We start from the raw sequence: 15,000 nt of genomic DNA on the forward strand, positions 1-15,000 counted from the left end.
CCCCCCCCCCCCCCCCCCTTCACGGGTCCTCATTTGGAGGGGGGGCGCCCTTGCCACGGCCCTGGGCCTTCCAAAAGCCGCCTGGGGCCAGCTCCTGCCTTTTCCGGGGAAGCCGCCTCTCCCGGCCCCTTTCCCACCCTTGCCCGGACGCTCCCCGTAGGCTCTTCTCGCTCGGCGGCGCGGGGGGGACCGCGCTCGGCCTCGCCTCCTTCTGCCTCTGCCTTGGGGCACCTCCCCCGCCCTAACCTCCTCTTGGCCCCCTGGGCCCCCTTCGCCCCTCCCCGGCCCCTCCCGGGCCCCCTTTTCGCCTCCAGCCCATCCGCCTCTACGGGCAGCCTCCCGCTTCCCCTGGGCCTCCCCTACCCCCCCCCCCCCCCCTTTCTTCACCCCCACCGCACCCCAAAAACAACTTCCAAAAGGCTCCGTCGCCTACCTCCTCTACCACCGCTCTTTCCTCGACTTCTCCGCCTGCCTCCTCTCCGCTGTCGCCCACGTCCTGCGCGCCTACCCCGCCACGCTCGCCCTCGCCGCCGCCGCGGCGGCAGCGGCGATGCTCTACGCGGTGCTCTGGTCGGCGGCGCTCGCCGCGACGGCGCAGCTGCCGCGCCAGGCCGCCGCCTCCTCCCTCCTCCTCCTCTCTTTCTTTTGGACGCTGCAGACCATCAAGGCGGTAGTGCACGCGACCGTCGCCGGCACCGCCGCCTCCCGGTACGTTCTACTCCTCGGCAGTCCGCCAATCTTGAGTCAGTGGATGAACAGGCACCGTCGCGTCGTGGTACTTTCTCTCGCCGCACGTGCCGCCCTCGCCGACCAAGCGAGCCCTCCGCCGCGCGGTGACGACTTCGTTCGGCTCGCTCTGCCTCGGCGCGCTCCTCGCGTCCTCGCTGCAGACCACGCGCGTCCTCTCGCGCGTCGCGTCGCGCCACGCGCCTTGCGGCGCCGGAGTGCGGTGGGGCCCGCCTCCGCGCGCTGGGCGGAGCACACGGGCCCCTCCTGGTGAGGGGTGAGAGTTGAGCTGCCTCAGGTCGGGGTGCCTCTGCGTGCTCGGCTTTGTCGACGTGCTGCTGCGCTTCTGCAACGAGTACGCGTACACGCAGGTCGCCCTCTACGGCAAGACCTTCACGCGCGCCTCGCGAGACACGTGGACGCTCCTCGTCCACCACTCGGGCGTCGAGGCGCTGCTGCAGCGAGGCGTCGCTTCTGGATGTCCTTCCGCGTGTCGAGGGAGTCCACTCCTCTGTAGGCGCTGCTGCAGCGAGACCTCGTCGCCTCCGCCCTCAGCTTGGGCTGCGCAGCGGGCGGTCTCGCCTGCGCCGCGCTGTGCGGCATGTGGGGCCGCGCGGCGTTCGGGGCCGGCTCGGCGCTCTGGTGGCAGGCGCAGCTCATCTCTCCCCATCTCTCCCCATCTCTCCCCATCTACCCATCTCTCCCCAGATCTCGCTCGGCGCTCTGGTGGCAGGCGCAGCTCATCTCTCCCCATCTCTCCCCATCTCTCCCTATCTACCCATCTCTCCCCAGATCTCGCTCGGCGCTCTGGTGGCAGGCGCAGCTCATCTCTCCCCATCTCTCCCCACCTCTCCCCATCTCTCCCTATCTACCCATCTCTCCCCAGATCTCGCGCGGCGCTCTGGTGGCAGGCGCAGCTCGCGGGTTTCGCCATCGGGTACGCCGCGCTCTCGGTGGTTGGCACGACGGTGCAGGCCGGCGTCGCCGCGCTGTACGTCTGCTACGCGGAGGACCCGACCCCGCTCGCCTCGATCGCCCCGTCGCTGTACGCAACCTTCATCGCCCAGCCGCACGTGCCGACCGGCGGCGAGGCGGAGCGGCCGCCCACCTCCCTCGGCGGCTCGGTGGGCGGCGGCTGGAACAGCGGCTTCTTCGGCTCCTTCCACTGCATGGCCTCCTCCGCCGACACGGTCGCGATGTCGCCGGCCGCGTCAAGCCTCCCCGCCTCCCAGTTCTCGATCACGGGCGCGTCGCCGCTCGGCGGCGGCGCGGGCGAGGCGGCCGCCAAGGCGCGCGCGCTCGAGGCGGCGGACGAGGACTCGCTGTCGCGGCCGCTCACAGCCACGCAGGAGTTCTGACGGAGGAGGCGAGGGCGGGCGGGGGGGCGAGAGGGCGGAGGAGTCGCTGGAGGCGCTCTGCTGGAGGCGGGGGGAGGGCTGGCCGCGCGGCCCGCCACCTCCCCTCCTCCTGCTGCCGCCCCGGCTCTGGCTCCGGCGGCGCTGTGCCCGGCCAGGCCGCCGCCGCAGGCCGCCTCTCGCCCCTCCCGTGCGAGCGACGGTGGTGTACCCTATTGCTGCTCTCAGCTGCCGCCGCCGAGGGCATGTAGCTGGTCGCTCTCAGCCGCGGTGCGTGTGCGGTGCGCGGGGAGAGAGGAGAGGTGCGGGGAGAGAGGTAGGCGGTCGCCTTGAGTCGGCCGCGCCTCGCTCTCGTGCGAGGCGTATCTCGGGCTCACGCAGGACATTCGTTTTTGGCAAGAGAAGGAGAGGTCAGTGTAGTATTACGTAACTCAGGTGAGAAGTGCGATCTGATTCCGCTCCGCTTTGATAAAAGCAAAAAGAAAATCCCGCGGCGCGGGACGTCGCAACTCGCATGTGTCTCTCTGTGTACACCGCCTACTAACAGTGTCGCAAACATGTGTGCGTGTGTGACACACACTGTGACGGACACACACAAATCCGAAATCTCAAATCGCTGAAACGTGTGTCCTGGTCCTTCATCCGGGAAGTTGTCGTGGCGCGATGCTGTCGACCGCCCTGCTGCACCTCTGCCCGCTCGCGGCCGCCGTGCCGTCACCGGACACCGTGTGTGGTGTGAGTGCGGTCGCTCGGATGCCATCCACGTGTGCTCCGTAGGGCAGTTCCTCGACGCGACTTACTTTTGGGACTCCGTCGACCCAGCCAAGATCCATGTCGACCCAAACTGCGCCAAGGACCGTACTCGGCGATGGGGTCTGAGAGATTCTTGAGGGCTTCAACAGATATCACTAACCACCGACCGAGGCTGCACTCGAAGCTTGCTCCGCCTTCATCAACGCCCTGCCTTACAGAGAAAAACACAACCCCGGGACCCAAGACGCACAAGCACAGACAGTCGAGAAGGGAGAGACAGCAACGACAGTCAGAAGTCAGCGCTGGGTCCCAGGAAGGCGAATGCGATGACGGCCTCTAGTGTGAGCTCTAGCTAGTGAGCTCATACGCACGCCGGCAGATCGCGACTATATACAGCTAGTTAGGAGCCGACCGACCCTCGCGTCCGGTGCTCACCGACGGCCGGGCGGGCCGCCCGCCCACGCGCCGCCTACGCACAGCGCGTGCGCCGCAAACTCGCCCGCCGACAGCGCCGGCCAGTCGCCATCGGCTGTCGCGAGGGGCCTGCCCGGCTGTCGCCGCGGGGCCCCCACGAACACCACGCGTCGGATGCGGTGCCGCGCGAACTCGCGCGCAAAGTGCACGCCCCACGCCCGCCGCGGCGTCGTAGCGAAGTAGGACCGCGCCTCCTTCGCGCTACGCGCGCCGATCCGCCTCCAGTGCTGCTTGGATGCCGACTCCACCACACAGTCGAACAGCTGGTGCAGGTCGTCCGACGCCTCCGCGTAGGCCCCGACAACGAGGCTGCGCACGGTGCCAAACGAGCGCAGCACGGAGGAAACGGCGTCCCTCGAGCCGTTGTTCCATGCCTGCACGTGCGGCTTGGCATTGAGTGCTGCCGCCCGCGCCACTTGTAGTCGCGCGCTGGGACCAGGTTTTGTGTGCTGGTGTTATGTGTATTAAAAAAGTAGCGAATCCCAAGTGCTCTCTATTTTCTCACGGTAAGCTAAAATACGTACAATCACCCTCGACGGGCAGCCTCGGTTCGTTTTGATAAATAGATCAATGTGATCGAATCCGGCGTGCCACTTGCATCCCTGATGCCCCTCTCTTTCTTGACACATGCCATGCGTGTTCCTCCCGCGCAGCGCGCGCCTCCACGCTCCCTGGGCGCCTCACAGCTCTACCTTCTTCCCTCCGGCGGCCGCGCCGGCGAGGGTCCGCTCGAGGAAGGCGTAGGCGAGGGTCGACATGAAGGCGCGCTGCTTGTTGTCCGCCGCGCCGCCGTGCCCTCCCTCGATGTTCTCGTAGTAGTGTGTGGACGGCCCCTTGCCTAGCTCAAGCAGCTTGTGGACCATCTTGCGCGCGTGGCCGGGGTGGACTCGGTCGTCGCGCGTCGACGTGGTGAAGAGGATGGGCGGGTAGGCGGTGGCCTCGTCCAGGTTGTGGTACGGCGAGTAGCGCTGCAGGAAGGACCAGTCGTCCGTGTCTGGGTCGCCGTACTCGCCCATCCAGCTCGCCCCGGCGAGGAGCTTGTGGAAGCGGCGCATGTCGAGCAGCGGCACCTGCAGCGAAGCTCATTCGAGGCTCAGGCGAGGCGCAGGGGAGGCGCGTGTCTAGGAGGGGCGCCTGGCAGACAATCGCGCCAAACAGGCCCGAGTGGCGCGCAAGCATGTTGCCCGTGAGCAGTCCGCCGTTGGAGCCGCCCTGGCAGCCGAGCTTGGAGGGCGAGGTGACGCCGCGCGAGATCAGGTCGCGTGCGACCGCCTGTTCACAGCTGCGGGCGTGAAGCGACGCGGCGCGCAACCCGCGAGGTCGGGTCGCGCGAGGCCGCCTCGAAGTCCTCGTACGCCTTGTTGCGCTTCTCCTTGAGCGCGGCCTGGTGCCAGCGAGGGCCGTACTCGCCTCCGCCGCGGATGTTCGCCTGCACGTACGCGTGTCCCTTCTCGAGCCACGCCGCGCCGACACCGCCGGAGTAGCCCGGCGTGAGGCTGATCTCGAAGCCGCCGTACCTGTCCAGCAGCAGGGCGCGTTGAGCCCGAGCGGCGAGAGGCGGCCCTCTAGGCCGCCGACACCCGTAGAGCAGCGTCGGCGTCGAGCCGTCGAGCGGCAGCCCCTCCTTGCTGACGAGGAAGTAGGGCACCCTCGTCCCGTCGGCCGACGTGGCGAAGAGCTGCTGCGTCTTGAGGCCGTCGGCGTTGAAGAAGGCGGGCAGCGACTTGAGCGGCTCCTGCTCGAGCGGCGAGCCCGCGTCCGCCAGCGACAGCGCGGTCGGCTGCGTGTAGCTCGACGTCGTCGTCCAGACCGCGTCGCCCGCCTCGGCGTCGACGGCGGAGAAGGAGGAGACGGCGTACCTGGTGGTTGGCAGAGGAGAGTCTCGCCCCCCACCGACCCTGGCCCCGAGAGGGGGAGAGGGCGGCGTGCACCCCTCGGAGCGGACCGTCTGCTCGAGTGACCACGCGCCGGCCGCGTAGCGCCAGAAGCGGCTCTCGTTGACGACGTCCTGCAGCACGCTCAGCACGAGGCGCGACTTGGTGGCGGAGGAACCCTCGAGCGAGCAGCTCTCCGTCGGGGTGAAGAGAGGCACCAGCAGCGACCGCCGCGCCTCGTCGCCGTCCGCATCGAGGAAGGGCTCGAGCGGCGCCGCGAGCAGAGCACCCGCCTCGTGCCCGAGCCACGCCTGGTCCGAGAGGTCCGAGTCAAAAGCGCAACTCCTCTCGGCCGCACCTCGGCGCTCCATCTCGGGCCATCTCCCGGCTCTCTCTCTCGCCGTTCGCAGCGTGACCAGCAGCTGGTCGGCGAAGGTCTCGATGTCGGCGTCCTCAGGGACGGGCACCTCGCTGAAGGAGCCGTCGGGCCGCCGCACCTCGTACGCGCGATAGGGGAGAGATAAGGGGAGAGATGGGGGAGAGATGGGGGAGAGATGGGGGAGAGAAGGAGCCGCCGGGCCGCCGCGCCTCGTACGCCGACGTGTAGAAGGTGATGGAGCGAGACCGCAGCTCGTACCGATGCCCGCGGTCGAGGTAGGCGTAGCCGGTGACGGCGACGTCGCTCTTCTCGCCCTCGTACACCTTGGTCGCCTCGCTGAGTGGCGTGCCGCGCCTCCACTCGTACACCGTCCGCGGGTAGCCGCTGTCCGTCATCTCCTCCTCGCCTGCGCTCAGCCGCCGGTCGTGAGAGGGCAGAGCGGGCGAGCGGGTCCGTGCGTCAGCCCGTCGTCGCCAAAGACTCCGCCGACGAGCAGCGTGTCGCGGTCCTGGTCACAGCACTTGCTCACAGTATTGCGGCGTGGAGAGACGCCGCCGGCCCCCTCCCGCTGATCTCGGATCGTCTCCCGCTGATCTCGGGTCGTCTCAACCTTGTAGCAGAGGCGCGACTTAGCCTCTGGCAGCGCGAAGCCGCCCTCCCTCTCCGCGACAAAGGCCTTTGCGTCGAGGTCGAACTCGCGCACCTGCCGTTGCATCGCATCCCATTACCGCCTCGCCCCCTCCCGATACCTGCTGCAGACATCTCGCGCGCCACGGTGGCGTCGGAGCCGCCCCGCGAGAGGCGAATCATCACCCGCTCCTTGCGGACGGTGGGCCCCTCGTCGAGCGGGATGGAGCCGCCCCACACCCACGAGACGCCCTCCGCCGCACCGAGGGCATCCAGATCGAGCGCCGTCTCCCAGGCGGGCTCCTCCTGTTCGCAGCTCGACGCGGTGAAGAGGCTCTCACAGTCGAGCGCCGACGGCAGGAGGAGGGAGACTCTCCTTGCGGTACTCGTCGAGGGTGCACCGCCGCCAGATGCCGCGGACGTGCGTCTCGTCCTGCCAAAAGTTGTAGTAGAGGCCGTTCAGCACGCGGCCGATGTACGGGATCTTTGCCTTCGAGTCCAGGATCTCCAGGATCCGAGAGTACGTGGCCGAGTCGGACGGGTTGCCTGCGGCGGAGGTGGCGTAGGTGGCGGTGCTGCAGTGGCGTGAGGCCAGCGGCGTGGCAGAAGTGGCGTGAGGCCAGCGGCGTGGCAAGTGGCGTGAGGCGAGGGCGAGGGCTATCGCACCAAAGCTGGAGAGCGCTGCTGCGTTTCGTGCCTTGACCCATGCAAGGGCCTCCTCGCCCGTGACGTCCTCGAGCCAGATACGCGGGTCGCTGTCGGGCTGAGCGAGAGTGGGCAGATGGGCGTCGGTGATGGCGGCCGACATTGCAAGACGAGCGAGCATAAAGAATTTGATTCCCTCGTTCGTGCGTCGCCCATCTCTCCGCGAGATGTTCTCTTTGTTTATGCCGTCCTCACATTCCTCGCTTCGCCTAGATGTGATGAACTCCTCCCAGAACTGTGGCCGGTTCATGAAGGAGTGTGGGTCTCGGGAGTGCGCGACAGCGACAGCATGTTGCGAGCAGCGGATTGATGTTTCTGCGCGTGGCCACAAGTGCGGCGAAAGCTCCTGTCTTACAACGGATTGACAGCTTCCTTAGTTTGAAAACTTCGATTACATGTACATCACTCTTTCTCCCGGGACTCAGACGTCTGCCCGCCTCCCCCCGGCCGCCATGCCGGCGCCACCCAGCCGCCTCGCCGCGCTCCCGGCCCCTCCCCCGGCGCGGCCGCGCACGACCGCCCTCTCGAGCTCGCTGCTCTCCTCGACGAGCCAATGCATCAGCCACAGCTTGTGCGCCTTGCCCTCCCGCCGGAAGGCCTCCCAGTGCGGCCTATTCACACGGCTTCCAGCCGTGAAGAGGCGCCGATCACGCCCCTCGCGCATGGAAGGCCTCGGGCGGTGCTGCCCGCTCGGCGGCCGCCGCAGCACAGACGGGTCGGGCACCTCGGGCTCGAGGCGCAGCACCGCGGTGTGCTCGCCCGGAGGCATCTCCTCCACCAGCAGCACCACCTGCTCACACCGCGCACCGTCAAGAGACGCTGCGTGCCACGAGGCGTCTCCTCGCCCAGCAGCGCCACCGCCAGCCGCCAAAAGTAGGACCAGCGGTCGAGCAGCTGCCTACTCGCAGCCAGAGGCGGTGAAGAGACGCGTCGCAGTCCGACCGGCGATGGAGCAAGCTGCCGGCGGCAGCGCCAGCGACCGCCGTCCACCTCGCAGCTGACCACGCCCGCGTCGGGACCGATCATGGTCAGGAAGGCGAGCCGCGTGCCTGCGGCAGTCCCGCGGCACTGGTCGTGACAGGATTGCCTCCCTCGCACGTCTGGGGAGAGGCGGGGGGAGGAGCGTGCCGCTGAAGCGGAGGGTGGCAGTCTCGCCCGCGTACAGTAGCCACCACGGCCGCTGCTCGCCATTCGCGAGCGGGTTCATGTCGAGCTGCGTGTGCCTGAGGAGGGGGAGGGGGAGTGCGGCGGTGCGCTGCGTGTGAGAGGGAGTCGGCGTCGAGGAGCGTGCGCCTCTGCACGAGCCGCTGCCGCAGGGCGTCCGCCTCGGCGGCGGAGCGAGGCGGCTCCTGGGAGCGGGAGGGGGGAGGGGCGGCGGGGAGGGGCGGCGGGGAGGGGTGAGGCGGTGAAGGGTGAGGGGTGAGAGGGTCTTCCCCTTGTGGCGGCTCCTTTGCGCAGACGGGGCGCTGCGAGGCGGTCGGGTGTGGGGAGAGGTCCGGTGGGGAGAGGGCAGGGCGAGCGCCTTGGCGTAGAAGAAGGAGAGCTGGTCGGGCTTCACCTCCTCCGCCCGGCCGCGCCCCCACGGCCGCGCGTGCAGCGGAGGCGGCAGTGGCACGGCGCGGCCGGTGGCGGCGGCGCGGCCGGCGGCGGCGGCCGCGGCCGCGGCGGCGCGTGTCGCTTGGAGCGAGGCGGAGATGGCGGCGGCGGCGAGGGCGGCGCCGGGAGGGAGGAAGTGGCAGTCGTCTCGGAAGGCTCGCTGCCGGAGGTGGGGAGGCAGCCTCGCCATCAGAGGCGCGAGCCTGAGGGAGGGGACGTGGTGGGGGTGGTTGGGGGTGGGGGTGGTTGGGGGTGGGGGGGGTGGGGGGGCTGAAGATGCGACTGCGGCGGTTGCCAACACCAGAGCTCGGCCAGAGCTCGGCGACATCTGGGCGACATCTCGCGACATCTCGGCGGGAGGTCTGCCTGATGCTCGGGAGGCCGTAGCGGTCCGCCACGCCGTCGTGCAGCCGCGGGATGGCGGCCGTGTACGTGGCGGCCGCCGCCGCGTCCGTGTTGTCCGCCCAGGCCTTTGACCCGGTGCGTAGGTGTAGGGGCAGGTCGTCGCGCACGTACATGTACAGCAGGCAGATCTCGCTGCGGGGCAGAGCGTCGCGGACGTGCCGGACGATGCCTTCGAGGGCGGAGCCGATGCCGTCGGCGTCCCCCGTCTCGAGCAGCGTGTCGCCTGCGGGAAGGTTCCGAGAAGGGTCCCCGCAGGCTCCTGGAGCGGCGTGTCTCGAGCGTCTCGAGCAGCGTGTGTCGCCGTCGTTGATCGCGAGCTCGATGAAGACCAGCTGCGGGCGCCGCGAGACGACCTGTCCACACCGCATCGCGTGACGAGCGGCCTCTCCACGCCCTCCCTCTGCGGCCCGCGCGGCAGACCCAGTCTGCAACCATGAAGGCGAGCACCTTTGAGCCGCAGTTGCCGCAAAAGGCGGGGACCTCCTCGACGCGGCACGAGCCGGCCGCGGCGGCTCGGAGCCACGCGGTGACGAGCGGCCGGTACCCCGCCTTCTGCTCCGTCACAGACCCGCCCAGGTAGCACACCCGCATCTCCTCTTCGCCGCCGTCGAGCGCCGCCGCCAGCCGCGGGAGTCCCTCGCGCAGCCGCAGCACCTCGTCGAGCCGCAGCCCGTCGAAGGCGCCCGCGAGCTCAGCATCGCCGGTCAGAGGCGGCGAGGCGCCTCGCACCGACCACAGCAGCTCGGATAGCGGCGGCAAGGCGCTGGCGCCGCCACAGTCGGCAGGCGCTCGCGCCGCGGGAGCGGGTCGTCGCCGCCGCCACCGGCCACGCCGCGCAAAGGAGCGCTGCGTCGATACGGCAGCGACGGTCGCCATGTGCGAACAGCACGTCGGCGGCACGACGTCGGCGGCACGACGTCGGAACTAGTGTGGCTGGCGGGCCACCAAAAGGCGCCGGTTATTTTCTTTTACACGCGAGGGCCCTCAGCGGAGCTTGGAAGAGGACCGCCGCAAGCGGCGTGGCGTGGAGCGGTTGAGCAGCGGGCGGGCGGCTGAACACTTGGCTGACATCTCGCTCGAGCTCTACTTTGAGGAAAATACCTTGATGGGCTTGCCCATCCCGGACGTGAGTGTTTTGAGACTCCACACAAACAAACCCGAGACGGTGACGGTGCTATCTAATGATCTCAGGCCCAGTTGGAGGGTAGTGCGTCGGATTACCCGGATCCTGCTGAACTACCTCCTCTTGTAGCTCGATCGGTCACAACCGCCACCACCGACGACATCTCCTCGGAGATGATGGAGAGGGGGGGCGACACTGCTTTGGCAGCGTGCACCTCGATCGATCCTGTACCGTGTTTGTTATGACCCCCCACCCCACCCCTGTGAACACACCAGTGAGGGAGGGTGAGACGATCGAGGGGTCCCGTACCATGCGGAATCGACCCTATCCAGTGCTCAAGTGCTCAAGAGCGGCCGCACACTGCTCGGTACCAGGCAAGGGTGCGTGCCGCGTGGCTGTGAGGGCGGGCCCGGCGGCGAGGGAGGGGGCGGAGACGGTGGCGACAAGGGCGGCGGCGGCGAGGGCGAGGGCGGCGGCGGCGAGGGCGAGGGGTGGTGAGATTGGCAGCAGGCCGAGGGGGGGCGGGGGTGAGTGCGGCGCGGCGGGGCGGGAGGCGGCGGCGAGGGCGGCGCAGCAAGGGCGGCGGCAAGGGCCGGGGGTGGAGGGTAGTGTAAGAGATCTCGCGGCGCGGTGACGGCAAGGGCGAGGGCAGCGGAGGGGTGGGGGCGGTGGCGGCGGCGTGGGTGGCAGCGAGGGAGGCGGGCATGGTGGTGGTGGCGAGGGTGGTGAGAGCAGCGGCGGTGGAGACGGTGGTGAGGAGGGCGGCGGCGGTGAGGGTGGCGGGGCGGCTGGAGGCGAGGGCGGCGGCAGGCCGACACGGGGTTGGAGGGAGCGGCGTGCGTGCCTGGCGACGCCTCGGCCAAGTGCGCAAGGAGAGTGGCAAGGGAGGTGACTGGGTGATGCTACAGAGGGTGCTTCGGAACGCAAAGAAGAGCATGGAAGGCTCTGAGGGGGGTAGGACGCTTGCGCCGCCCGCTCCGGAGGCCGCATTCAGCCCGGAGGGGACCGCGGGAGCGGCTCGTGGCGGCTCGGAGAGAGCCGGGTGTGTCTGCGTAGTGGCCTGCGCACTGCCTTGGGGCAGGCCGGCGGCGAGGGCGGTGGAGGTGACGGTGGTGGCGAGGGGGGGGCGGCCAGCTAGGGCGGTGGGGCGGCTGGAGGGGAGAGGGTGAGAGCGGCGGCATGCTGGAGGGCGGCGGCGGCGGGGCGGGAGGCGGAGTGTCACACGGAGGCGAGGGTGGCGGCGAGGGCGGCGGTAAAGGGCGGGGGCTAGCGTCCGGAGGGCGGGCTCGACGGCGACGGCAGCTGCAACGGGCGGCGGGGGCAATTTGGGGATGAGGGTGGGGAGGGTGGCCGGAATGGTAGCGGCGGCGTGGGCGGTGGCGAGGGCGGTGGAGGTAACGGTGAAGTGGGTGCTTTGGAACGCAAAGAAGAGCGTGGAAGGCTCTGAGTAGACTCAGACGCTCGCGCCGCCCGCTCCGGAGGCCGCATTCAGCCCGGAGGGGACCGCGGGAGCGCCCAGTGGCGGCTCGGGGAGAGCCGGGTGTGTTTGCGCAGTGGCCTGCGCGCTGCCTTGGGCAGAAATCGCGCTCTCGCCCCCTCGGCTCCGCCCCCGAGCGAGTGAGGCTCGGAGGAGAGGCGAGGGGGGGAGAGCGCCGAGAGAGCGACTGAGGAACGGGAGAGGCCCTGAGGGTTGTTGCGCGCGCGCAACAAATCGTCAGAACCAAGGCTGAATCTCAGCGGATCGTGGCAACAAGGCCACTCTGCCGCGTACAATACCCCGTTCCTTATTCAAGTCGTCTGCAAGGGATTCGTCGGCCCGGGTCCGTGAATTGTGGTCGCTCGCGGCTCAGGCAGTGCTACCGTTGCTCGTGGCGTCCCCGGGCCGGTAGGTGGCTTTCCTTCCGGCATGGATTCTAACTTAGAGGCGTTCAGTTATAATCCGGCGCATGGCAGCTTCGCCGCATCGCCGTTTCCGGCGGCGGCTATACCGATGATGCGAATTGGTGGTTCCTCTCGTACTGAACCAAATTACCGTAGAAAAACAGACAGCAGTAGGGTAAAACTAACCTGTCTCACGACGGTCTAAACCCAGCTCACGTTCCCTGTTGGTGGGTGAACAATCCTGCATTTGGCCCCCGCTGCGAGGCAGTGATAGGAAGAGCCGACATCGAAGGATCAAAAAGCTACGTCGCTATGAACGCTTGGCAGCCACAAGCCAGTTATCCCTGTGGTAACTTTTCTGACACCTCTAGCTTGAAATTCCCAAAGACGAGAGGATCGATAGGCCACGCTTTCGCGGTTTGTATTCGTACTGAAAATCAAAATCAACCGAGCTTTTCCCCTTTCGGTCCACATGAGATTTCTGTTCTCATTGAGCTCAAAATCGGGCGCCTGCGTTATTTTTTAACAGACGTGCCGCCCCAGCCAAACTCCCCACCTGTTAGTGTCCCCGACGCGGATCGCGCGCACGAAGCGGCTTGGATCCAGAAGTGAGGCGAGCCTCCCTCCGCGCCACCGAGTAAGTAAAACAACGTTGACGGTTGCGGTATTTCACTGTCGGGTTGCCCCTCCCGCATATTCTACACCCATCAAGTCGTTCCACAGTAACAGACTAGAGTCAAGCTCAACAGGGTCTTCTTTCCCCGCTGATTCTTCCAAGCCCGTTCCCTTGGCTGTGGTTTCGCTAGACAGTAGATAGGGACAGTGGGAATCTCACGAATCCATTCATGCGCGTCACTAATTGGATGACGAGGCATTTGGCTACCTTAAGAGAGTCATAGTTACTCCCGCCGTTTACCCGCGCTTGGTTGAATTTCTTCACTTTGACATTCAGAGCACTGGGCAGAAATCACATTGCGTCAGCACCCTCGCGGGCCATCGCAATGCTTTGTTTTAATTAAACAGTCGGATTCCCCTTGTCCGCGCCAGTTCTGAAGCGGCTGTTCGTCGCGCAGGGAGAGCCGGAGCGCTCCTAGGCCGTCCGCCGGACGGCCGCGCGGGATCCGCAGCCGTGAGGCCGTAGTCCCCGCGCAGCCAGCCGGCCTCGAGCCTAGGACCCCTGCGCCCAGCCTTCAGAGCCATTCCTTCTCCCGAGGTTGCGGAACCATTTTGCCGACTTCCCTTACCTACATTGCTCTATCGACTAGAGGCTGTTCACCTTGGAGACCTGATGCGGTTATGAGTACGACCAGGCGTGAGAACGAACCGCTCCCCCGGATTTTCACGGGCCGTCGGGAGCGCGCCGGACACCCCAAGACTTAGGGTGCTTTGCCTGCCGTGTAGCCCTCGCTCCGGCTAAACCGATTCCAGGGCAGGAGGCAGTTAAGAAGAAAAGAGAACTCTTCCCAGGGCTCCCGCCGGCGTCTCCGGGTTCGTTCGCGTCGCCGCCCACCATCCACGCGCTGGCTCGGGAATATTAACCCGATTCCCTTTCGACGGACGGGCTGACAGAACCAGCCGCGTTCGGCGGAGTTTTCCTGTCTCTTAGGGTCGGCTCACCCGTGTCCAACTGCTGTTCACACGGAACCTTTCTCCACTTCAGTCTTCAAAGTTCTCATTTGAATATTTGCTACTACCACCAAGATCTGCACCGGGGCCCGCTTCACCCAGGCTCGCGCCCAAGGCTGCGCCGCGAGCCCCGCGCCCTCCTACTCGCCGGCGCCTCGCGCTCGCGCCGGCGGCCGCGCATCGGTGGTCCGCTTGAGCGCCATCCATTTTCAGGGCTAGTACCTTCGGCAGGTGAGTTGTTACACACTCCTTAGCGGGTTCCGACTTCCATGGCCACCGTCCTGCTGTCTGGAGGTACCAACGCCTTTTGTGGTATCTGATGAGCGGACACTTGGGTACCTTAGCGCGGCGTTCGGTTCATCCCGCATCGCCAGTTCTGCTTACCAAAAATGGCCCACTTTGAACGCGCCGTTCGCCGCCCGGGATCACTCAAGCATCCCGGGCCTCTTGCCCATTTAAAGTTTGAGAATAGGTGCAAGCTGTTTCAGCCCACAGGCCTCTAATCATTCGCTTTACCTGACAAAACCGTTGCGTTCAAGCTATCCTGAGGGAAACTTCGGAGGGAACCAGCTACTAGATGGTTCGATTAGTCTTTCGCCCCTATACCCAGATTCGACGAACGATTTGCACGTCAGTATCGCTACGAGCCTCCACCAGAGTTTCCTCTGGCTTCACCCTACCCAGGCATAGTTCACCATCTTTCGGGTCCCGACAGGTGTGCTCCACTCAAACCCCTCACAGCAGGTCAAGGTCGGTTGGCAGGGCATGCCCTTCACTTTCATTCCGCACGCGGGCTTGCCACCCGGGTACTCGCACACGTGTCAGACTCCTTGGTCCGTGTTTCTAGACGGGTCGGAGGGGCCCGTTCCGTCAGCCGGGCCCCGGGCCGCGCCAGGACGGGAGCTGGCCGTAAAGCCCCGCTCCCGGGTTGAGGCGCGGCGCCGAGGCGCGGCTGACCCGGCGCGCAGAAGTGCACCTGGGGAGAACCCCAGGCTGAGTCGGCGCGCCGAAGCCGGGCCCATCCGGGTTTCCTCCTACCGATTTCAAGCACTCTTTGACTCTCTTTTCAAAGTTCTTTGCATCTTTCCCTCACGGTACTTGTTCGCTATCGGTCTCTCGCCAGTATTTAGCTTTAGATGGAATTTACCACCCAATTCAAGCTGCAATCCCAAGCAACCCGACTCGACGAGGACGCATCGTAAGGCCGCAACCCGCCACGGTACGGGATTCTCACCCTCTCCGACACCCTGTTCCAAGGGACTTGAGCGGCGGGCGCGGCCGATAACGCCTCTCTAGACCACAATTCGGGGGGCGCTGCATACGCGAGGCCTCCAGATTGGCAGCGTGAGCTCAGCCCGCTTCATTCGCCATTACTAGGGGCATCCTGGTTAGTTTCTTCTCCTCCGCTTAGTGATATGCTTAAGTTCAGCGGGTAGTCTTGCCTCATTCGATGGCGGGTTTCGAGGCGCGCGGCCG

The 15,000-nt window shown here is 66.9% G+C and overlaps 2 protein-coding genes across 2 annotated transcripts in view; one reads left to right on the forward strand and one right to left on the reverse strand.

Moving 5' to 3' along the window:
* EMIHUDRAFT_450619 (hypothetical protein) overlaps nucleotides 1-2,530 on the forward strand; it is a 3,243-nt gene extending 713 nt beyond the window's left edge. The window contains exons 2-6 of the mRNA XM_005776312.1: nucleotides 420-728; nucleotides 760-949; nucleotides 1,025-1,193; nucleotides 1,638-1,916; nucleotides 2,043-2,530. Coding sequence (XP_005776369.1) covers nucleotides 420-728; nucleotides 760-949; nucleotides 1,025-1,193; nucleotides 1,638-1,916; nucleotides 2,043-2,084 — 989 coding nt within the window. The 3' untranslated portion in view covers nucleotides 2,085-2,530. The remainder of the gene's footprint in view (nucleotides 1-419; nucleotides 729-759; nucleotides 950-1,024; nucleotides 1,194-1,637; nucleotides 1,917-2,042) is intronic.
* A 347-nt stretch (nucleotides 2,531-2,877) lies between these two features.
* Nucleotides 2,878-9,770, reverse strand: EMIHUDRAFT_450620 (hypothetical protein; the record flags this gene model as incomplete). The annotated part of the gene is made up of 22 exons (XM_005776313.1): nucleotides 2,878-2,925; nucleotides 3,002-3,041; nucleotides 3,312-3,682; nucleotides 3,833-3,910; nucleotides 4,001-4,378; nucleotides 4,443-4,580; nucleotides 4,648-4,825; nucleotides 4,889-5,167; nucleotides 5,240-5,493; nucleotides 5,599-5,653; nucleotides 5,784-5,962; nucleotides 6,043-6,069; nucleotides 6,172-6,264; nucleotides 6,333-6,494; nucleotides 6,565-6,734; nucleotides 6,855-7,128; nucleotides 7,411-7,504; nucleotides 7,607-7,683; nucleotides 7,752-7,791; nucleotides 8,057-8,116; nucleotides 8,922-9,117; nucleotides 9,248-9,770. The coding sequence occupies 22 exons, from the start codon at nucleotides 9,768-9,770 to the stop codon at nucleotides 2,878-2,880; spliced, it is 3,714 nt and encodes a 1,237-aa protein (XP_005776370.1).
* Between the last annotated feature and the right edge of the window lie 5,230 nt (nucleotides 9,771-15,000).

Source organism: Emiliania huxleyi, assembly GCF_000372725.1.
Source record: "Emiliania huxleyi CCMP1516 unplaced genomic scaffold EMIHUscaffold_28, whole genome shotgun sequence".
Taxonomy (NCBI): Eukaryota; Haptophyta; order Isochrysidales; family Noelaerhabdaceae; genus Emiliania; species Emiliania huxleyi.